General features: G+C 40.7%; 1 protein-coding gene across 4 annotated transcripts in view; it reads left to right on the forward strand.

Annotated features, from left to right (window-relative positions):
• The first annotated feature begins 16,825 nt into the window (after positions 1-16,825).
• Positions 16,826-24,112, forward strand: part of YLPM1 (YLP motif containing 1) — a 74,530-nt gene continuing 67,243 nt past the window's right edge. For 2 of the 4 annotated variants that reach the window (XR_008299520.1, XM_027066170.2), the window contains exon 1: positions 16,826-17,886. Coding sequence is in view for 3 of the 4 variants with exons in the window: in XM_027066170.2 (XP_026921971.1) it covers positions 17,011-17,886 (876 nt within the window). In the remaining variant the exon portion in view is untranslated. The remainder of the gene's footprint in view (positions 17,887-24,112) is intronic. The other 2 variants (XM_027066169.2, XM_053224720.1) reach the window with 1 other exon arrangement.

Here is a 24,112-nt window from a genome sequence, read left to right on the forward strand (position 1 = left end):
AAATGATAGGTTTTACACTTAGCACACAACCCAGTAGTTCTACTTCTAGGGAACCTACCCAAGAGAAATGAAAACAATATTCACACAAAGACTTATATATCAGTGTTTATTATCTTCATTCATAATAGATAAAAACTGGAAACAACTCAAGTGTCTATGGACAGGTAGATGGATAAATTGTGCATTCACACAATGGAATACTATTTAACAATAAAAGGAATGAACTGATACAGCAACATAGATGAATCTTAAAATCAAGTTGAGCAAAAGAAGCCAGACACAAAAAATACACTGTAATTCCACTTATACTCTAGAAAAGACTAATCTATAGTGATAGTAAGTCATTGATTACCTGAGGTGGGGGTGGGGGTTGGCTGTGTACAGATTAAAAAGGAATTGGGGGTGGTGGTTATGGAAATGTTCTGTATTTTTATTGTGATGGTTACTTGGATATATTGATTTGTCAAAATGCCTTGAAATGCACACAAAATGAGCGCATTTTGTTGTACGTAGATCATACTTCAGTAAATTAAAAGATGGAAAAAGACATGCAAAAAGAATGTGCTGCTTGAATATGCAAGATGGAAACTATTGAGGTTTTCTTGGTGGCCTAAAATGTGGTCAATTTCATGAAAGTTCCATGTACACTTGAAAAGGAGGCACAATCTCTATTATCAGGATATTATCAGGGTAAAAGGTTGGTATTTGTCCATAAGATCTACCTGCATGTTTTTTGGTCTTCAGTACCTTATTATTTTTTACTTTGATCTGACTCAAGCTGAGAGAAATACCTTAAAGTTTCCTAATAGTATATTTTGTCTGTTTCTCCTTGTACTTCTTAGAGTTTCAACTTGATAAAAGTTGCTACTGTATCATTGTGTGCATGGGTTTTCATAACTGATATATTTTAATTGTAGCCTTTAGCGTTATAATGTATCCATTTTGTCTCATTTAATGCATTTGGGCCTGAATTCTATTTTTTCTGATATTGAGAACAGGATCTCTGCTTTCTCTTTCTCTTTTCTTTTTTTCTAAGCATTTCCCTTGTATACCTTCGGCTATCCTTTTATTTTTAGCTTTTTTCTGAATTCTTTGTCCCAAAACTAAGGTGCCCTTCCATGGCTTATCTTGTAGACAGTATTGCTAGAGACCAGTCATTTCTTTTTTTTTTTAATTTTTTTAATGTTTATTTATTTTTGAGAAAGAGACAGACACAGAGTGCGAGCGGAGGGTGGGGGCGGGGGGAGCAGAGAGAGAAGGAGACACAGAATCTGAAGCAGGCTCCAGGCTCTGAGCTGTCAGCACAGAGCTCAATGCGGGGCTCGAACTCACAGACCACAAGATCATGACCTGAGCCCAAGTCAGATGCTCAACCAGAGACCAGTTATTTCTATGTGTTCTTTTTTCTTTCCTTTTCTGAATGGGAGTGTTTACTGTGGTTGTCCTGTTCCTATTCCACCAATTGTATATTTGGTATATGAGGCCAGATAATTTGCATTGTCTTGGTGCATAGGTCTTTAAGTCAAAAAAAAAAAAAAAAAAAGCTGTACCTCCTGATAAAGATACTACTACATATACACCCCCTGCTGTGGAGACTGCTGTTCTTTACCTAGATATCCTGGGCTTTGAACATGATGTCACGACTAGATAAGATTTTGAGAATGTCTTCGTGATGGAGAGGGTTGTGTATATCTGGCCTCTGGTAAGGAAAGTGAGGAAGTGAGGTCAACATTTGGTAACTAAAAGGGTAGAGTGTAGCAGTTTGCGCTGTTAGGCAAATATTTCTGACTGTGTTTTATGGACCCAGGGCAGGAATACTGTCCCCCACCATGTTTGAAGTTAGGTGTGGCAATGTGAGTGAAGATGACCTATTCATTTCTAGACAGAAGCTTTAACAGTCACTGCGTGATTAGGTATGCTCCCTGTTTTTTTCTTGACAGTCATGAAAACAGAGATAGAAACTTGCTTTGCCTAGATCCCAGCCTAATGATGGGAATATTAGAGTGAATGGTAAATAAGGATTTGTTATTTCAAGCTATGACATTTTGGTTGGCTTTTTGTATGTTTTTATTACTGTAGTATAACTTAGCCTATATCAACTGATAAAGAACCTGTTAAAAAGTCTGGATTAGAATAATTAGACAAGAAAAAGAAACAGAAGGCATCTAAAGAAGTAAAACTATCTCTGTTCACAGATGATGTGATCTTATATGTAGAAAACCCTAAAGAAACCATTTTTAATTTTATTTTTGAGGTTTATGTATTCATTTTGAGAGAGAGAGAGAGAGAATGAGCGGGGGAAGGGCAGAGAGGGAGAGGGGGGGGGGGAGAGAGAGAGAGAGTCTCAAGCAGGTTGTGTGCTATCAGCGTGGAGCCTCACACAGGGCTTGAACTCAACAAACCGTGAGATCATGACCTGAGCCAAAACCAAGAGTCAGATGTTTAATTGACTGAACCACCCAGGCACCCCTATTTTTGTTTTTTTTTAAGTTTTATATTAATTCCAGTTAGTTAACACAGTGTAATATTAGTTTCAGGTGTACTAAAGAAACCATTTTAAAATGGTTAGAACTAATTAATGCTTTCAGCAAAGTTTCAGGATACAAAATCAACATGGAAAAATCAGTTGCATTTTAATATACTAACAATGACCAATTCAAAAAAAGAAATTAAGAAACCAATCCAGTTTACAGTAGCATCAGAGGATAAAATACTTAGGAGTAAACCTAATTAAGGAGGTGAAAGACTTGTACACTGAAATTTTCAAAACGTTACTAAAAATATCAGAGAAGATACAAAGAAACGGAAAGACATCCTGTGTTCTTGGATAGGAAGACTCAATATCATTAAAATCTTCATATTACCCAAAGCAATCTACAGATTCAGTACAATTTCTATCAAAATCCCAATGACATTTGTTTGCAGAAAAAGAAAAACAATGCTAAAATTCATACGGAATCTCAAGGGATCCCAAATAGCAAAAATAATCTTGAAAAAGAAGAACAAAGTTGGAGACCTCACAATTCCTGATTTCAAAACACACTGCGAAGCAATAGTAATCAGGACAGTGTTATACTGACATAAAGACAGATATATAGACCAATGGAACAGAATAGAAAGCCCAGAAATAAACCCTTGCATGTATTGCCAAATGATTTGTGACAACGGTGCTATGACTACACAATTGGGAAAAGACAGTCTCTTCAACAGATGGTACTGGAGAAAACTGGAACTCCACATGCAAAAGAAGGAGAAATGACTCCTACACCATAAAAATTTTAACAAAAATTAACTCAAAGTGGATTTAAGACCTAAACATAAGACCTAAAACTAAAAGAGGAACGTAGAGGGGAAACTTGAGGACATTGGATTTGGCAATGATTTCTTGGATATGACACCAAAAGCACAGGCAACAGAAGCAAAAATAGACAAATGGAACCCCATCAAATTTTGAAGAGTCCTTCTTTCAAAGGAAACAGTCAATGGAGTGAAAAGGCAACATATGAAATGGGAGAAAATATTTAGAAATCCTACATCTGACAAGGGATTAAAATCTGGAATTTATAAGGAACTTCCACAACTCAACAACAAAAAGCCAGATAACCCAATTTAAAAATGGGCAAAAACTTGAATAGACAATTATCTGAAGAAGGTAACACAGATAACCAAGAAGCACGTGAAAAGGTGCTCAATATCACTAATCATAAGTGAAATGCAAATCAAAACCATAATGAGATACCACTTCACATCCATTATGATGGCCACTATCAGAAGAATAGAAAATAACAACTGTTGGTAAGGATGCAATCAATATCTGACAAGGAACACTTGTCACTGTTAGTGGGAATGCAAAATGGTACAGCCACTATAGAAGCTAGTATAATGGCTTCTCAAAGAATCAAAAATAGAATTACCATATGATCTGGCAATCCCACTTCTGTGTATATATCCAGTAGCATTCAAAGCAGGATCTCAAAGAGATATTTGCACACCCATGTTCATTACAGCATTATGCACAATAACCAAGAGGTGGAAGCAACCCCAATATCCATTGATGGATGAATAAAGAAAGAAAACGTGGTGTAAATACACAGTGCAATATTATGCAAACTTAAAAAAGAAGGAAATCCTGTTACATTCTACAACATAGATAAGTATCAACCATTGTCCAACACAAAATAAGCCCATTATAAAAGGACAAATACTGTATAATTCCACTCATGAAGTATCGGAAGTAGCTAAAACCAGAGACAGAGTAGAAACATTGTTACCAAGTGCAGAGGAGAGTGGGTAGGGGAAATTAGTGTTTAGCGGATATGGAGTTTCAGTTGTGCAGGACGAAAAAGTTCTAGAGATCTGTTGCACAACAATGTAAATATACTTAACACTATGAACTATGCACCTAAAAATGATACAGGTGGTAAATTTAATGTGATGTGGTTTTTAGTACAATAAAAAATAGACAAGATTCCAAGCAATACACAGTGAGAAGTGAAAGTTTAACTATCAAAGGAAGCCCCGTTCCCATTAACCGTTCCCATTAAGAACGGCTGCTTTGTTTGCTATGGTCTGTGGGACTCGTGGACACAAGCCCTGTTGTGTTGTTCAGGGTTAGGTGTTTTGGGGACCTGTTCCTGGTGTGGGAGCCTTAACAGTTGGGGCACTAGATGTGTGGTCCAAACCCCTCACTCCTGAGGAAGAAGTTGGGAGTTAGGGGTTCCCTCCCAATGGTACGGCGCCATGCTGAGGATGAGCTTCATGGCGACAGTGAGTCTCAGCCTTTCCTACCTTGTTTTAGGTGAGTGTTTCCCATTTGCCTGATGTGTAATAGGCACTCAGCTAGTTTCTGGACTTCTCTCAGAAGGAATTGCTTTGTGTGTACATTCTGTGTGTCCCTGGGAGGGGGGAAGTTCAGGAGTTTCTGATGTCAGCATTGTGGTCCTTCTCCATAATAAGGAAATTTTTTAATTATAGAAAAATGCAAAGAACTGCTCAAAAATTGATGGGAACTTATGCAAAGACACAGGAGCCAGCTTGAAAAAGCTCATGCTGGCCAAATTTGAGAGTTTAATTATCAAAATTAATAATGACAGCAATGGATTATCACATTGATTTTTAAACTATATGTGACATATAACATTGTGTAAATTTAAGGTGTACAACATGTTGATACACACACTGAGTTTTAGTAAAGAATCTGTGAGTCCATAAGATATTAAGAATAGACAAATACAGGGGCGCCTGGGTGGCTCAGTCGGTTGAGCGTCCGACTTCAGCTCAGGTCATGATCTCACACTCCGTGAGTTCGAGCCCCGCGTTGGGCTCTGTGCTGACAGCTCAGAGCTTGGAGCCCACTTCAGATTCTGTGTCTCCCCCTCTTTCTGCCCGTCCCCTGCTCATGCTCAGTCTCTCTCTGTCTCAAAAATAAACAAACACATTAAAAAATTTTTAAAAAAAGAATAGACAAAAACAATGGAATTGGAGAGTTTTGTACATAGGAATGTGACAACTATTAAGTAAAAGGAATGATAGAGATATAAAATCACTGTTTAACAATCACCATTGTAATACTGTTTCAGGGAGGAATCATCAGTGGATGCTAGAACCATTGGTGAACAACTGTGGGGAACAAGATATTTCCAGAGCCTCAAAGTATCATGCCACAAATTAGTTATATATTTTTTTGCAATAGAGAAATTCAGCAGACATTACCTTAACAAAATGATCATACTTGATGTTGCTATTAAGGGGACAAACTGACATAATGTACATCATGATGTGATAGATATAAAAGGATACATTACACATGTAATATTTCTCTCCCAAATTAAAATTATTTTACCTAAATCTAATTGTGAGGAAACTATCTGGCAAATCCAAAATTGAGGGACATTCCGCAAAATAATTGACTTGGATTCTTAAAAAATGTCAATGTCATGACAGACCGACAAAAAAAGGCTGGTGAACTATTTTACATCAAAGGAGACTAACAAGGCATGACAACGAAATGCAACGTGTGATCCTTGATTGGACTCTGAGTTAAAAGAAAAAAAGAAGCCATAAGGGATATTGTTAGGACAATTGGGGAAATTTAAATATGGACTGATGGTTAGATAATACAATTATATTTATGTTATATTTCCTTATGAACATTATATAGTAGATACATGTAAGGATACCCTTGTTTTAGGAAATACACGTTGAATGTTTATGTATGAAGGGTCACAGTATCTTCAAGTATCTGAAGGTTTGGGGAAAGATGGATGGATGCATAGATAGATACGATAGATCATAAATAGATGAGAGAGAAAGAAGGAGGAAGAGGGAGAATGTAAGAAAACATTAACCAATGTGTGCCTAGATGAATGGTAGAGGGTGTTTATTTACTATTTACTATTCTTACTATTTATTTACTATTCTTACTTATTTACTATTCTTACAACTTTTCTGTAGGTTTGGCATTTTTCAAAATAAAAAGTAGTGAAAAAGATAAGTGACACATATAGTGGAGAGAAAAGGTAAGCGACGGAATAATATCGAGGGATGGAATCTAGAACATGAAGGCCAGCATTAACTTGGGACAGGAGAAGAGCACTCAAAACTGGAGGAAGTACCTCCTACGTACTCTACCTGCTAAGATACCTAAGTACTTTAGTACCTCTGCCTAAGGAAGTAGATCCTCTCTTGGGGGAATTTAGGTCTCATGACATGAAGAGTTGAACAGTTATAGCCAGAGTAGAAGCCATACATAAAAGCAGGGGTGCATCTAACACCAGTCCTGGGGTAGGAATTGATCAAGAACTTTCTAATGCCGAGGGAGTGACAGCTACATCTACTTTGGGTCCTAAGCACCATTCATATCCTGATACACATTCCAATCTCTGTAAGGCCCACAGGTGCGGCCCTTCTTGTAGTGCCTAGTGGAGTTTCTGAGTTTCCATGGGGCCCAACTGTGTATCTGAGATTCTTGTTTCCATACGTGTCCTTAGAGTATATATCCGGGTTTCAGTTAGGGTGCTTTCAGTGCAAACAATAAGGAGATGCATCTTGAATAACAGGAATTTCAAAGGTAGTGCAGCTCTATGCACAGTACAATCAGATCTGAAGCTCTACATCCCTCAATTCCCAACTTTGCCTTCTGTTGGCTTTGTCATCAAAGCCCCCAGTTGGCTGTAAACAGCAATCACAGCCAGAAGCTCCTTGTTCACATCCACTGGAAGGAAAGAGGGCTTCTTTCCCAATCACTTAATAAAAATCCTTTGCTTCAGTATGATTGTACCAACTTTGGGCAGATGCCAACCCTTGGGTGGCCAAAGAAATATCACGTGCTGATTAGGTTCCTACAGAACCTCCCAGTAAATGCCAATGGGATGATCTAATCACAATGGACTTAAACTAATTGGGACCTACTCTTAGGGCTGGAGATGGTTGGCTTTTCTGAGTGACATGAGATACATAATGGGAGATGTGAACACCTGAACAACATTGGAATTTTATTAAGAAGGAAGAACAAGGGGCGCCTGGGTGGCGCAGTCGGTTAAGCGTCCGACTTCAGCCAGGTCACGATCTCGCGGTCCGTGAGTTTGAGCCCCGCGTCGGGCTCTGGGCTGATGGCTCGGAGCCTGGAGCCTGTTTCCGATTCTGTGTCTCTCTCTCTCTCTGCCCCTCCCCCGTTCATGCTCTGTCTCTCTCTGTCCCAAAAATAAATAAACGTTGAAAAAAAAAAAAAAAAGAAGGAAGAACGAAGGAAATGGATGTTCTGCAGGCAAACAGTAGTATTCACTACACCTAATTCTCAAACACTTGACTGAGGTGGGATTACACAGCTTGAAGCTATGTTTTAGAGTATAGAACAAGTGTCTTAATAATTTTTTCTAATTTTTCCTCAATTAACCCACTTTAATATTTCTCCATTCTCCTTTAATTTTTCCACATTAAAATATATAATATATGCATTTGAAGGTATAAGTTTATGTTATATATTTAAATATATATGCCTTCGAATTATGAAAGGTAATATAACATAAAATACGGCCCATATGGAGCATATTTAAGGTAAAAGATTACTAAGATGGAACCCCTTTGCACCCCATCCCAATTTAAGAAAAAGAACATTACCCATAACTTTGAACCTTCCTTGTAATCCTGCCTGATGACATTCACTTCTCCCAACTCCACCCCACCTCAGAGGTAATGGTATTTTGTGTTTGTATTTGTCATCCTCTTGATTTTCACTATAGTTTTACCCATTATTTGAATACCTTGGCAATATGTTTGTAAGGTGTATGTTTGTGAGCTGCCTATAAACGAAATCATTTGTAGTTTTTTTTAATGTGGTAAAATACACAAAATTACCACTTTAACCATTTGTAAGTATACAGTATGGCGACATGAAGTGCATCCGTGTTGTGCAACCATCACCGTCAACCAATTCCAGAATTGTTTTTCATTTTCCCAAACTGAAACTCTGTCCCCATCAAACAACTCCCCATTCTCCTCTTCCCCCAACCCCTATCAATCATGATTCTATCTTTTGGGTCCATGAATTTTAGTACTCTAGGTACCTTATTTAAGTGGAATCATACAGTATTTGTACTTTTGTGACTGGCTTATTTCACTTAGCATAATGTTCAAGATCCATCTATGTTGTAATGTGTCAAAATTTCCTTATTTTAAGGTTGAATAATGTTCCCCTGTATGTATAAACCACATTTGTTTATCCATTCATCTGTCAGTGGACACTTGGGTTGCTCCCACATTTGGTTATCATGAATAATGCTACTATGAACATGGGTATTCAAATATCTCTTCACATCTCTGCCTTAGTTCTTTTGGGTATATTCCTATTATGTATAGTCTTTTTTTTTTTCTGAATTAAGTTTGTGAGATTCATCCATGCTAATACATTTAGCTGTCCTTCATTTGCCTTAATTGCTGCATGAAATTTGTGTGAATATTAAACATTTTGTTTATCCATTCTCCTCTAGATAGTCTCCTCTAGATTTTGAGTTTCCAAGTTTTGCTATTACAAACAGGGCTGCGTTTTTTTTTACATGCCTTCTTGTACATATGTATAAAAGTATCTCTAGTCCAAGATATATATTTAGAAGTGAAGTTGTGTCATAAGGCATTATGTGTCTTCAGTTCTGTTAGATACTGTTAAATTACTCTTTAAGTTCACATTTGTATTCCCATCAACAGTGTATGAGAGTTTCTGTTGCTCCACAGCCTTATTAGAACTTGATGTCGTCAGTGTGGCAGATACTGCCAGTTGTCCCCAGTATTCACTCTTTCATCTTCCCTTAATAATATATCTAATGAGTTTTATCTGGTTTCCAAACCTTCCTGAGGCTAAGCAGAGCCAACCAACTAAGTTATAGCCAACAGGATGTAACTGAAAGTGATATGTATCACTTCTGGGTCATGACTTTAAAAGGCATGCTCCTTAAACGTCTGCTTCCCTAATCCATCTACTTGCCTATTAGCTGGATGCAGATTTGATGGCAGGAGCCAGAGCAGCCACCTTGAACCTAGAGGCGGAAGCTTTATGTTGAAGACTACAACTTTGGGCTGCTTACCTCTGAACTGTTGTATAAATGAAAAATAAACTTTTATTTTGTTTAAGCCACTATACCTCAATGTCTCATTGTTACAGCAGCTTAGTCTGCATCCTAATTAATACATGAGTTATTCAGTTTTAAAGTAATTCGCAATTTTACCCTTGCTAAAAGTGCCTGTATTTGTTCTTAAGATCTTCTTGGTGATGTTCTTTTTGCATTTGATCTATACTGCCTAAGTCCTTTTTATGCTCCTGTCTTTAAGCATATTTGCCTGACAACAGAGGCCCAGGGTAGTGAATGCTTGTTGTTTTTGCTTGCCCACATCCACTCCTCCTTCCTAACAGCACCCGAACTTTTTTGTTTTGCTCTGTTTTTGGAGTGTTACATTCTCCCCAATTGTGTGCAGCTATGATGAGATCAAAGTACCCAGCCTTTTCACTATAGAAGATGAGGGGGGCACTGGAGGCTCTTTCTTCCAGATCTTTCCTCTCACCATCCCACATATCTGAAAAGGCACTGAATGGCTAAAGGTGTAAAAAAAAAAAAAAAAAAAAAAAAGAGTTGAACTTTGTTTCTTATAGAATTCAGAGCTTTGATGGTAGAATACCTCCTGCCTTGGTTTCTTCCTACTCCTAGATCTAGTTAAATGACCTTTTGGTCTATTTTGTGACTTCCACAGTATCTTTTCAATACATTTTTTTAAGTTGCAGCTGTTGCTATGGATAACATCCAAAGAACTGTAATGGACACAACCATCCTCAAGGTCCGGGCTCACCTAAGCTGTGATCCATTGGGAATGGTTGAAAGGACTGTCTACATGGCAATTGGGATTCCATAGGAACAGCTATGGGTTTCTTTAGGATAAAATGAGAGCATGACTCCATGGTAATAGGGAGGGGAAGAAACACTAACGTTGCCTAGGTTACGCATGACCAGGTTACTCTAAGTCTAGACACCATCCAAAATCCTTATGGAATGCCTGCCGAAGGATGCATAGGTCCAACAGTAGATGATCTGCCTCTAGATGTTGTTTAGAACAGGACATGCTGCAAGAGCTAGCAGAGATTTTTATTCCTCAAAACGGCATGTAAGCCATCAGCCAATCAGAATATGACCTCAAACCACTAACCAATCAAGTGCTACCTCCCAGCCCTCACTCAAGTCCCCCTAGCAACAGCAAGAATGAAACATAAAAGAGAGAAGTATAGCTGGGTTATAAAACTACTCCAGAGAAGACTCATGCAAGTTGACTATGACAGCATTGACAGTTAAGAGCTAACCCCCTCTGGAATCTCCTACACAAAACCTTCTGTGTGATTTGTGCTTTAATTCATCCCTTAGTTCATTTTGAATAAGAGCGCTCTCTCTCTCTCTCTCTCTCTCTCTCTCTCTCTTTCTCTCTCTCTCTCTCTCAGAGAGCACAGGGGTGGGGGGAGAAAAAGAGAGAGAGAGAGAATCCCAAGCAGGCTCCACACTGTCAGCACAGAGCCTGACATGGGGCTTGAACTCATGAACCCTAAGATCATGACCTGAACCAAAATCGAGTCTGATTCTTAACCAACTGAGCCACCCAGATGCCCCAGAGCACTTTATATTTTTATTGTTATTTGCTTTTTTCATGCTAGATTAGTAAAAATTTATCTCTGAAAAATTGGCCTGGGGTTGGTCACATAATGTGAAATCAGTGTTATTAAAATGTCACCAGGAGAGCATTACACAATGAAGCTTTTTTTACTGGTATAGATAGGGGTTCTGTATCATAAAGGCGGCTGTGATTTTTGAAAATCGTGCAGGCTTAGAAGGTTTGAGTAGCCAACTATATCTTTGTTCCCTGAGAGTAAGAATCTAGGGCATAGGATTTCTATCGCATCTCAACAATGCCCAATTGGATCTTTATCTTGAAACAATGAGGAGAAAGAATGTGGAATGGGCTGTTTAAACAAAGGTGCTGTCTCCCAAGTAGGTGCTGAAAGACGAATGGTGGTTGAGAGATGGGATGGTGGTCACGACAGCTAGAACCTACTATCCCTGAAACCTTTCCACTTCCCTCCACCTAATCTCATCTTTCTCAGCTTTCTGCTAATATCACTTTTCTCCTTCCCACCTTTTTTTTTAAAAAAAACCTTTTTTTAATGTTTATTTTTGAGAGAGAGACAGAGCACGGGCAGGGGAGGGCGGAGAGAGAGAGGGAGACACAGAATCTGAAGCAGGCTCCAGGCTCTGAGCTGTCAGGACAGAGCCCGACGCGAGGCTCAAACCCACGCACCGTGAGATCATGACCTGAGCCAGAGCCGGACGCTTAACTGACTGAGCCACCCAGGCGCCTCTTTAACTTAAAAAAAAAAAAAAAGAAAAAAAGTGAAGTACATCATACAAACAAGAAAGCACGAAGGATAAACACACAGCTAAATAAGTTTTAACAAAGCAAGTATCTGTGTAATTACTATTTGGCTCAAGAAATAGAACATTGTTAGCACTTCCGAAACCCTACTTGTACCCCCTTCCAGTCCCTACCCTTTTCCTTCTCCCCAAAGGCAACCACTGGTGTCACTTTTAACATTACAATTTCATTTTGCCTATTTTCGAACTATATGTAAAGCCAATTATACGGTAAATATTCTCTTGAACTTCCGTCTTTCAGGGTTTTCTTAGGTACATTCATTGAATTATACAAACAGGAAAGTGCATAAATCCTACGTGGCACAGCTTGATGAACCTTTCACAAACTAAACATACCCATGTAACCAGCACCCAGATCAAGACACCAAACGTTACCAGAAGACGTCTTCATGCCCCCCTTCAGTCACTATCTCTTCACCCCAAGGGTCTATCCTGAATTCTAACACTACATATCAATTTTGTATATTTTTGAATTTATATATGTGAACGCATACAGGACATATTCTTTTTTGCCTAGCTTCTTTTGTTCAACATTATGTTTGTGAGATTCACCTGAGTTGTCGCAGGTGGTTATACTTCGTTCATTCTCACTGTTCTGTATTCCATTGTATAAATATACCACAATTCCGTTATCCGTTCTCATCTAGGTGGACATTTGGGTTGCTTTCCAGTTTTCAGGCATTACAAGGAGTGCTGCTGTGAACATGCCTTCTGTGTAACATCTACATGCATTATTACGGCATTATGTGCCTAGTAGTGGGATTCCTGGGTCATATATGTGTCTGTTCGGCTCTAGTAGATACTGCCAAATAGTATTTCAGAATGGTCATCCTAGTTTACACGTGTGCCGTCAGTGTCTGAGAATTCTATCTGTTCCACTTTTTGGCTTGCAGCTGCATAACTCCAATCTCTGCCTTCAGCATCACGTGGGCATATCTGTGTCTTCACATGGCCATCTTCTCATAAGGACACTAGTCATATTGGATTGACCCGACTATAGGATGATCTCATTTTAACTAATTACATCTTCAACGACTTTATTTCCAAGTAAAGTCACATTCCCAAGTCACATTTTTGGCGGGGAGAGGGTGGTACGCAATTCAGTCCACAGCAGATGTGATGGTCGTGGGCATCTGTTGTTGATCCTAGTGGGAAAACTCGCAGCGTTTCACACTTAAGTATGATGTTTGTCGTAGTGTTTAAAAATAAGTGCTCTTGGGGCACCTGGGTGGCTCAGTCCGTTCGGCGTCTGGATTTGGCTCGGGTCGTGATCGCACGGTTGGTGGGTTCGAGCCCTGCAGCTCTCTGCTGTCAGCGTGGAGCCTGCTTGGGTTCCTCTCTCTCTCTCTCTCTCTCTCTCTCTCTCTCTCTCTCTCTGCCTCTCGTACCACCCCCTCCCACCCCGCTCTCTCAAAAATAAATAAACATTAGAAAAAATACTCTTGAGGCACTGCTGAGGTCCAGCCCCAGCAGGTCCAGGGGTTCCCGAAGGATGAACGGTGTCAGTGAAACTAACAAGTGGACACAGACAACAGCAATATGTTAGACTGGCCGCTTTATTGTGGCAAATGTGGCATTATATTTGTTAGCAATTTCCCTGTAGCGTGCGTCATCTATGTTTCTCGGCTTTACCTAATTCTAAAAATGTTCCTTTGTGTAATCACCCATTAAGGAACCTCATGGTTATTTCTTTGTAACGTTCCCTCCTGCCTTTTGCTTATTGATTAATTTCTTCATATTATTTTCATTATGTATCTATGTTTGCCTATAAAGCATTTGCCCTGCTATTTTCATGAAAGGTCATCTATCTCTCAACACCTCAAGTGGAACGTTTACAAGGATATGACTTCTTTTTTTTTTTAATGTTTTTATTTATTTTTGAGACAGAGAGAGACAGAGCATGAACGGGGGAAGGTCAGAGAGAGAGGGAGACACAGAATCCGAAGCAGGCTGCAGGCTCTGAGCTGTCAGCACAGAGCCTGACGCAGGGCTCGAGCTCAGGGACTGTGAGATCAGAACCTGAGCCGAAGTCAGACGCTTAACCGACTGAGCCACCCAGGCGCCCTGGGATATGACTTCTTAATTGTTCCTTTGAACCATTTGCAGTACAAGGAACAAAGGTATGCACTTTGGTCTGGGGTGCCGGGAGGGAGCCAAGAGGGCCCTGGGAACCCATGCCTTATGCGTTCCCAGAGAGACAATATATACCTAGGAACTAATGAACCATTCTGTACCTTAACCCACCAGGTCCAATCATCATCTGGAATGCCTCCTGGGGCCCACGTGGGCCTAGGGGTTGGAGTATCCATAGATACATTCCTTTGTTCCCAGAGTGGGGATTTTGAACCCATTTGTCCCCTCCTTGTCTGGGAAATGTATGGGGCTATCCTTCCTTTAGGTAGAGGAATCTTTATAGGGGGTGGCAAGGGCTAGATGTAGGGCCGCATAATTTCCCTGCGGAATCTTATTTCTTTCCCCAATGATTCTTTTCCCGGGGGGCCTGTCGTGGGCAATTCCCCAAATGACAAATCCCCAGGTACTTTCATTGGTAGGGTGGCTGCCCTGACCAATGCTAAGGCCAAGTTACATAAAAGCAGGAGTACAAGAAGCTTCACTTTCAGTGGGCCGCCATGCAGTCCCAATCCGTCCACTGCCCAGGCCCTGCCATCAGGCTGGTTGGATAGCTTGGCTTTCAGCAAGGCGCATGAGTGGCTCAGTCGGTTAAGCATCAGATTCTTGATTTCAGTTCAGGTCATGATCTCATGGTTTGTGAGATCAAGCCCCATGTTGGGCTCTGTGCTGACAGCTCAGAGCCTGCTTGGGATTCTCTCCCTCTCTCTCTGCCCCTTCCCCCCCCTGCCCTGTGTGTGTGTGTGTGTATGTGTGTGTGTGTGAGCATGTGCACTCATGCTATCTCTGTCTCTCTCAAAATAAATAAACTTTAAAAATAAGTAAATACTCAGGGTTGCCTGGGTGGCTCAGGCGGTTGGGCATCCGACTTCGGCTCAGGTCATGATCTCGCGATTTGTGGGTTCGAGCCCCACGTCAGGCTCTGTGCTGACAGCTCAGAACCTGGAGCCTGTTTTGGATTCTGTGTCTCCCCCTCTCTCTACCCCTCCCATTCTCATGCTCTGTCTGTTTCTCTATAATAAATAAACGTTAAAATTTTTAAAAAAATAAGTAAATATTCTTCATAAGATTTGGGTGTTCCCTTTTATTTCTGGTTTGCTAAGCTTTTTAAAAATCATGAATGGCGGGGCACCTGAGTGGCTCAGTCAGTTGAGCGTCCGACTTCAGCTCAGGTCATGATCTCACAGTTCGTGGGTTCAAGCACTGCATCGGGCTCTGTGCTGACAGCTTAGAGCCTGGAGCCTGCTTTGAATTCTGTGTCTCCCTCTCTCTCTGTTCCTCCCCCGTGCATGCTCTCTCTCTCTCCTTCAAAAACAGATAAAAACATTTAAAAAAAATAAAAAAAAATAAAAATCATGAATGGATGTTGAATTTTATCATATTCTTTTTCTTCATCTAATGCAATGATCATCTGATATTCTCCTTTAGGCTATTACTATGGTAAATAACTTGTATTTTTATATTTTTCAAAAGAGAATTTCAATAGCAAATATTAAAATTGCAAGTAAATGGGGTTTATGAGTTGGATAATGTTTTCTTTCTTTCTTTCTTTCTTTCTTTCTTTCTTTCTTTCTTTTCTTCTTCTCTTTTTGAGAGATGAAGGGGCACAAGGGCAGGCATCTGACCTGGCCCTAATATTCTGTTTCTTGATCTGGGTGCTATTTACACAGTGTGATTGGTTTGTGAAAATTCACTAACCTGTACACTTATGATGTTTAATTTCATGTATATATGGTATACTTCAAAAAGGAAAAAGAGAATGAAAAGCTCTCCCCTCTGAAAGATCCTTGGATGCCCCACTTTCTACTCACATCCACCTCCTAAGAGAGGTGAAGATCTGGGTTTGCTAACATGGAAGAAAGGTCGAATCTTTAAGTGGTGCACGACTGACACACTGACACACTTAGCGTTCTCAGAGTTAGGTTCTTCTTTTCTTTCCAGAATTCAGGGTGTATCAGCCCAGTTTTTCAGTAATTCACTCAAGCCAAAGTTGAGTATTTTGCTGACAGATTGGATTATTTTCTAGGTCACCCTCTCTAGACAATCTTTGCATCTGGTTTTTGCTATCTTTGCTTTAGCTGAGATTCCCCAACGTGAATTTTTATGTGTTGAGTTATTCTAAGGAATTCTATTTCTCACCTTTTACAATAACTGCAGATGTTACCTTTCATGTAAGTGTGCACCATATATTGGTGTAGTCTTACGTTCTGTCTTCAGAATGTTTCTATTCTTCACAGATTCGTTCCTAATTGGAATTTTTGTTAGAACTGAACTGAATCTATTCATTGAATTTGAGAGGAACTGACATCTCTACAATTTTTCCTCTTTTCATTCAGGATCATGGTAAGCCTCTCCATTATTTCAAGTCTAACTTATCCCCGTCGGATATGATCCTGTATGGTTCTGTAGTTTTCTTCATATAAATTCTACATATTTCTTATGAGAGTTATTGCTACTTGTTTCATGGCATTTTTGTTGTTGTTGAGATTGTTGCTATTGTGAATGGAACCTTTTTTTTTTCCATTCAAAAATGAACCCGTGGAGCGATACGATCTCTACCACCCCTTTCGGCTGTGAGACTCTATGGTTCCTCGATTCTATGAGAACATTCTACTCGCGCCTACATTATCCGAACCCGAAGGAAGATGGCAACCGAGAGTCTCCAAGCAAAGGGTCGCTCTATCTCGCCTTTGTTCTCCTCTCGGTGGCTACTGCGCAGGCGTAGTCGCCCCAGTGCCGTCCCCGCCTTCCCGGTCGCGGGCCCAGCTCGGTAGCGCCGGCGCACTGGCGCGCTCCGTTTACACGCTCCGGGGCCTGTAGGCACCGCGAGTTCCGGCTGTCGCCGTCGCCGCCGCAGCTCCTGGAGGTCGGTTGCGACGAGTAACGGCGCCGGGACGAGCCCTGCGCCGCCTTCTCCGATATGTACCCGAATTGGGGCCGGTATGGCGGGAGCAGCCACTATCCGCCGCCGCCGGTCCCGCCGCCGCCACCGCCGGTGGCGCTTCCTGAGGCCTCGCCGGGGCCCGGGTATTCGAGCTCGACGACTCCCGCGGCCCCCTCCTCCTCGGGCTTCATGAGCTTCCGCGAGCAGCACCTGGCGCAGCTCCAGCAGCTGCAGCAGATGCACCAGAAGCAAATGCAGTGCGTGCTCCAGCCCCATCACCTTCCTCCGCCCCCCCTGCCGCCCCCGCCGGTGATGCCGGGGGGCGGCTACGGGGACTGGCAGCCACCGCCGCCACCGATGCCCCCGCCACCTGGGCCGGCCCTCAGCTATCAGAAGCAGCAGCAGTACAAACACCAGATGCTCCACCACCAACGAGACGGGTCTCCTGGTTTGGTTCCCATGGAGCTGGATTCCCCCCCTGAATCTCCCCCTGTACCGCCGGGGTCATATATGCCCCCGTCTCAATCTTACATGCCCCCACCTCAGCCACCACCCTCGTACTATCCCCCGGCCTCGTCTCAGCCCTACCTGCCTCCCGCTCAGCCGTCCCCTTCTCAGTCCCCACCTTCCCAATCCTACCTGGCGCCCACCCCCTCTTATTCTTCCTCTTCCTCCTCCTCGCAATCCTATTTGAGCCATTCCCAGTCCTATTTGCCCCCTTCTCAGGCATCTCCTTCCCGCCCCTCCCAGGGCCATGCTAAATCCCAACTATTAGCTCCACCACCACCGTCCGCCCCTTCTGGGAATAAGACAACTGTCCAGCAAGAGCCTTTGGAGAGTGGGGCCAAGAACAAGAGTGCTGAACAGCAGCAAGCTGCCCCTGAGCCAGATCCCTCAACAATGACTCCACAGGTAAGAAAGCATCTGCCTGAACTGCATCTTTCACCTAGAGGGCCCTAAGTGAGCAGGCCTCAGTGCTTTAACCAGTGCTTAGGCTAATTCCAGCACAATGAGTAGCTAATTTACACTCCAAAGGATTCCTTGAGAGTCAGAAGTCTGACATCCCAGCTTTTCAAGTAGCTAAATGTGGATTATTAAAAGAACAGTTCTTGAAGATGTTCCTAAACACCATGGAGTAGTGAGGTGGGTTAAGAGTTACTTCTCAGATGTATTCTTTGGTTTCCTCTGACTGACCTCCTAGATTTTGTTGCTCTCGCAAAGCGCTTTGTTTTAAAATTGTATTTTAAACTCAAATTGCCGTTTGAGAGGCAGCATAAAAAAGAAGCTTCCCAAAGGGCTGATACCTGAAGTGCATATGAACCTTATGGCCAGTTAGCTTCTTTAAAAAGTTATTTAGGGGGCCACCGATAGCTCTCAGCTACGTGAATTACAAGGTGTTAGCAGATGAAGAATGAAGTCATGTTCTAACAGAAGCATCCTAATTATGCTTATAGATACATATGCAATCCATAGGAAGTCTCTTCACCTTTTACCCTTTTGGGAGTATCTTGGTAATTTGAGGAGTGGATCCATACATCCTTTTCTCACATCACTTAAAGTTGTAAGATATAGCCAGTTTGCTGCATTGCACTGTTACCATTCACTCCAGAGTAACTGCTGTGGAATGTGGCCAAGGTGGAAAAAAGTTAGTGATATCTCTTCCTTTATGAGAGAGCTGTTCCTCTAAACTTCTTTAAGTGATTCTTCCTACAGAGCAAAGATATCTAGGATAGCAGTAATAAATGAGTTCCTCCCTTAAGAAAAAAGACAGAACGAAAGTAAATATAGATAGATAACTTGTAGATAAGAGTAGATAACTTGTTATGAAAACTTGTTATAGATAAGAGTAGATAGCTTGTTATGATTTCTTGAAATAGACACTTTTAGCAATTACTAATCCACCTTAGATTCCCTAATGAAAAAGGAGTCTTTTAATCTACAAGCTGAGATTTACATATAAAAGATTACCAAAAAATAGGGATATGGTACTCTAATTTTGTGGTGGTTTGGCATTAGAAATTAAGAACATAAGTAAGTTGTTTTAAGTAAGCAAGATGTTGTGTTTGGCACATCATCAGGAGAAAACACTTGTAATGCTGGAGTAAAATAGAAGAAGGGATTCTGTTGGCTTATACCAAATTAGTACCATCCCACCAGGTTATTTCCCTCAGATTCCTCTATAATAGAGACAACATTTCTGTCCCCCGTTCCCAACCCATTCTGAAATTACCAGTGCTTTTGTTGTCAAACACTCTCAGAGGTAGTCCAAGCCAAAGTACGACGTCTGTATCCTCCTCTGTTTACTAGACAAACGAATTGTTTTTGGAGGGAAAGGAGGAGGAATCAGACCAGTCCTTAATACAAATACCATGAACACTGGTTTCCTGGTTTTGCTTTTCTGCCTTTGTACCCTTGTTTGTATTGAACTTCTTTCAATGCTTTCAGTATTCATTGCCTCCAGTTTTTTGTGGAGATCCGGGGGAAAAAAGTGGAAGATGACTTGAGAAGTGTGGGGGTCAGACCAAGAAGGACTTTGTAAGCTTGTTTAGGCTTCCTTCCCTCTGTCTAGAATTCATCCCAACTTCCTCAACCCTCTCTCCCTGCTTATATAGTTGTATTGCTTTAAAGGTACATCTCAAATGTCAGGTCTCTTTAAAGCCATCCCTGAGCTCACCCACCTGGTTTGGTTCTGTTTTTCAGATAGTAAGTCCCTTGCAGACAGGGACTATCTCACTCATCTTTTAATCTTCTGTAGCACCTAGGACAGTGCTACAAAGTTGTCATGTTCTAGACTTAGGATACTTTGATTTATTAGATTATAAAGGTTTTCTTCATGCCAGTGCCAATCTCTTACAATGAACCCTTCTGCACATGTATTATTCTTTGCTTCATACTTTACTTTTGGAATATGTCATTGGAAATTTTTATGGTGAAAGATTATAAACATACACAAAAGTAGAGACAATGGCATGGTTCCCCCTATATACCCATCGTTCAGATTCACCAACTATCAAGATTTTATCATGTTTACTTCATCTATACTTTTTTATTATTGCTGCTGAAATATTTTAAAACAAATCTTAGATCTCATGTTGTTTCATCCCTACATTCTTAGTCATCTTTCATAAAAAAATGGACCTTTTCTTAGGTAAATACATCATAACACCTACTAAAAGTAGCAATAGTTTCTTTGTATCATCTAATACCTGACCCATTTAGATTTCCCCTATTATCTCATCATACTAATGGAATTTAAAATAATTCTCTGATATCATCCATGTTAAAATTCCCCAGTGGACTCAGTTATGTTTTATTAGTTTGTTCAAATCAGGATCCAATATAGACACCGTGAAGCAGGATAATTCTTTGTTGTGGAGGGCAGTCTGTGTGTTGTAGGATGTGTAAGCAGCATCTCTGGCCTCTAACTACTAGATGTTGGTAGCAGCCCCCAGTGGGAAACAGAAATGTTTCCAGACATTACTAAATATCCCTTGGGGGTTAACATCACCCTCAGTTGAGAACTCCTGATCTAGACCAGTCTCTTCTATTCTCTTTTTCTATCCCATGCCATTGAATTTGAGAAATCTATCTCAGTGGTCCTGTAGAATGTCCTGCATTCTGGATTTGTCTGCTGTCTCATAGTTTTCCAATCATTTGAGTTGTTGCATTCTCTTTCACAGTTCTGGTAAACTCTGAAAACTTAGGTTTAAGTTCACCTTTCTTTTCGCAAGTGTACTTCATAACCAGAATGGTCCTGTGTGCTTCATTTGCATCCCATCAAGAGACACACAATGCCTGGTTGTCCCACTATTAGTGGTGCCAAGATTGATCGGGAGGAACAGTCTGGTCCCTCCATTGTAAACCTTCCCATCAGTTTTGCCTCTAATGTTTCATCCATTATAGTCTCTGCCTGAGTAAATTATTTCTCCATTAAAGATTATAACGTAATTTTTTTTCTGTCATTTCTTCATTTTCTATATGGAATTCTGTAAAGAAAAGCTTTCATAAATTAGGACTATTTAATTAGAAATACGGTTGGTATAGGAAAGACAGGATAAGTGCTTGATATGCTTCCATTTAATTTCTAGTTTTCAGAGTAAAGCATTGATGATTTAATGGAATGTATCTTTTTTGAAGCATTAACTTTTCTGTATGTTTAAAGGACTGGCTAGGTAAAGTGCATACTACCCTTTATTTCATAAATTGTGACTTTATCCTTTTATTCTCAAAACTTATTTAGGTAAAGCTGTTGACTTTGATTAGAATTTTTAGTCATTTATTTAAAATTCAGCTATTTATTGAGTAGCAACTATGTACCAAGTATCTTCCTTAGTTTAGTACCAGAGATGAAATGGTGAAGAAAATTTACATAGCACCTGCCCTCATTGACTTGTTCCAATGGGAAGAACAAGCCATTTAATAGGTAATTCTGAGCAGCACAAGGTGCTGTGGAATTGTAAAAAATGCCTAAAATATCACTAGACTGTTTGATGAGGAGTGGGAAAAGGTGAGGTTTTTTTGCTTTTTTGTTTTAAGCTCACCATTGTATTTACAGTGCCCTGCTCAGGGTCTAGCACATAGTAGGTGAAGAACAAATATTTTTGTAAATGATTGGATATAGCTGACAGCTGTAACTGAGTTGAAGAAGTTTCCCTTTGTAAGTGATATTTAAGTGAAACCTGAAGAATGAGTGGGAATTATCCAGATAGCATTTAAAGTAAGGCTTACTGAAAGCTCAGGGTGTGAATGGTAGACACAAACCAGATCAGGGTGGGCCTATGAGGACTTTTGGGAAGTAGGACGACATTGAAGGATTTTATACAGTCAAATGTGACAGATTGGCATTTTTGAAAACTCACTGTGCTTACAGTGTGGAGAGTGGAATTGAAAAGATCAAGGGTGATTTAGAGAGAGCACTTAGAATAATCCAGGCAAGAGATAATAGTGGCTTGGACTTGGATGGTAAATAGTGGAGATAGAGACAAGTGGAAAGTCTGGAGAAGTATTTGTATACTAGAATCTAATTGGAGATTGAGTAGTAGTGGAAAGGGAGGTGGCAAGGATGATTCCTGAGTTTCTGGAATAGACTGCTAGGTACATGGTAGTCCCATTTACTAATAAAATAGGAAAACCTGGAAGAGGGGGAAGAGCAGGTCTGGGGAGGAGGGGAAAGCATGAGTTTGGTTTTAAACCTACTAAGTTTGAGGTCCTTGAGACACATGATTCCAAATGGAGATGTCCAATTGGAAGTTAGATACAGGTCTAGAGTCTAGAATCAAGACCTTGGAGACATGATAGACTTGTGAGTCATCAGCATAAAAATGGTATTTGGGGCACAGAAATAGCATCATTCAGACATGTCCTCAGTGACTCCAAAAGAAGGGTGTTTTTAGCTCTATCGTAGAAAGGAATGAAACCTGTCTGGACTTCCTAATGAAGCCAAAGCCAAACTAGTGGTCAGTTCTTCTGATTGTTCCATCGTGTCAGACAACTCCATCTCACATGGGATGTTAGTTCCTCCTGAGGTCTCCTGAGGAGTGTGTGTAGAGTAAGGATAGAGTTTAAAGGATATTGAGCCTAGCCCCGCAGAGTCTCAGTATCTAGGGGAACCAACAGAAGAAAGACCAAGTGGATAGATGGAAAGTCAGGCCAGTGCAGTCCCACGGAAGTGCAAAGAAGACTGTTTCTAGGAGGAGGGAGTGGTCAGCTGTGTCACTACCACTGAGAGGTCAAGCAAGATAAAGACCGTGAGTTATCTTTTGCATTTACTGACATGTAGATTATTGTTGACCTTGGCAGGAGCAGTTTCATAGTGACTGAAGCCATATTGCATTGATTTGAGGAGTGATGGAAGGTGAGGAAATGGGGATGGTGAGTATAGACAACTCTTTCAAGAAGTTTGACTGAAGGAGAGAGAGAGAGAGAATGAGGGCAGGAGCTGGAGGAAGAGGTGAAGTAAAGGAGCATTATTTTTTAATTTTTAATTTTTTTAGATGGGACTAAGATTCCTGGAGTAGAATGTGCACTTCAAGAATACTGAAAATAAACACTTTAAATAAATCTAAAAGATGGAAAACCAATTCATTATTTTACCAGATCTCTCCCCACCGCTTGCTTTAGGATGTAAGACATAGGACATTTAGTGTTACAGGCATTTATAATAACCTGGATAGGAAAGGCAACCTTCTAAAATTAATCTCTAAAACATCTCTCTCTCTCTCTTTCTCTCCCCCTTTCTCTCTCCCTCTCTGTGTCTCTCCTTCCCCTCCCCACCTCACACACTCTCTTGCTTTATACTTCCCTGCTTGGAAAATCATTTAGCACATAGTTCATTACTGTACCAGCAAGTGGTCAGTAAGTGTTGAATAAATTCGCATCTTTTTTGGTAATGATATTTGTGGCAAATAGTTCTTACATCCTTTTTAATTGTCTTCGTTCAGTCTCTTCTTGAATGCGACATGTGCAATGATTTTCCTCTACCTATGAACTAACATCCCATGTGAGATGGAGTTGTCTGATACGATGGAACAACCAGAAGAACTGACCACTAGTTTGGCTTTGGCTTCATTAGGAAGTCCAGACAGGTTTCATTCCTTTCTACGATAGAGCTAAAAACACCCTTCTTTTGGAGTCACTGAGGACATGTCTGAATGATGCCCATTTGTAGAGCTTTAAAAATGTGCCAAAGCCTAGTCCTAAGATTGAATTAGATCTGGCTTCTGCTTATTGTGTTCATATGAAGTAGAAATTGAAATTGACCTACAATGCATGCTATCAGTACATCAACAACTACTCAAGCTCCAACAAGGTGTTTTGTTTTGTTTTGTTTTTTTTTTTTTTAGGTTTATTTCTATTGAGAGAGACCGTGAGTGGGATAGGGGCAATGAGAGAGAGAGACAGAGACAGACAGAGAGAGAGAATCCCAAGCAGGCTCCACACTGACAGCACAGAGCCCAGAGTGGGGCTTGATCTTGCAAACTGAGGTCATAACCAGAGCCAAAATCAAGAGTCAGATGCTTAAGTGACTGAACCACCAAGGTGCCCCTCCAACAAGGTTCTTCACCCTAGACTAGGTCTAGAAAACATTGATAATAAGATGGGTATAAATTGATTTAGAATCTAGGTCTTGTACAGTCTG

The sequence above is a fragment of the Acinonyx jubatus genome, chromosome B3 (genome assembly GCF_027475565.1).
Source record: "Acinonyx jubatus isolate Ajub_Pintada_27869175 chromosome B3, VMU_Ajub_asm_v1.0, whole genome shotgun sequence".
NCBI lineage: Eukaryota > Metazoa > Chordata > Mammalia > Carnivora > Felidae > Acinonyx > Acinonyx jubatus.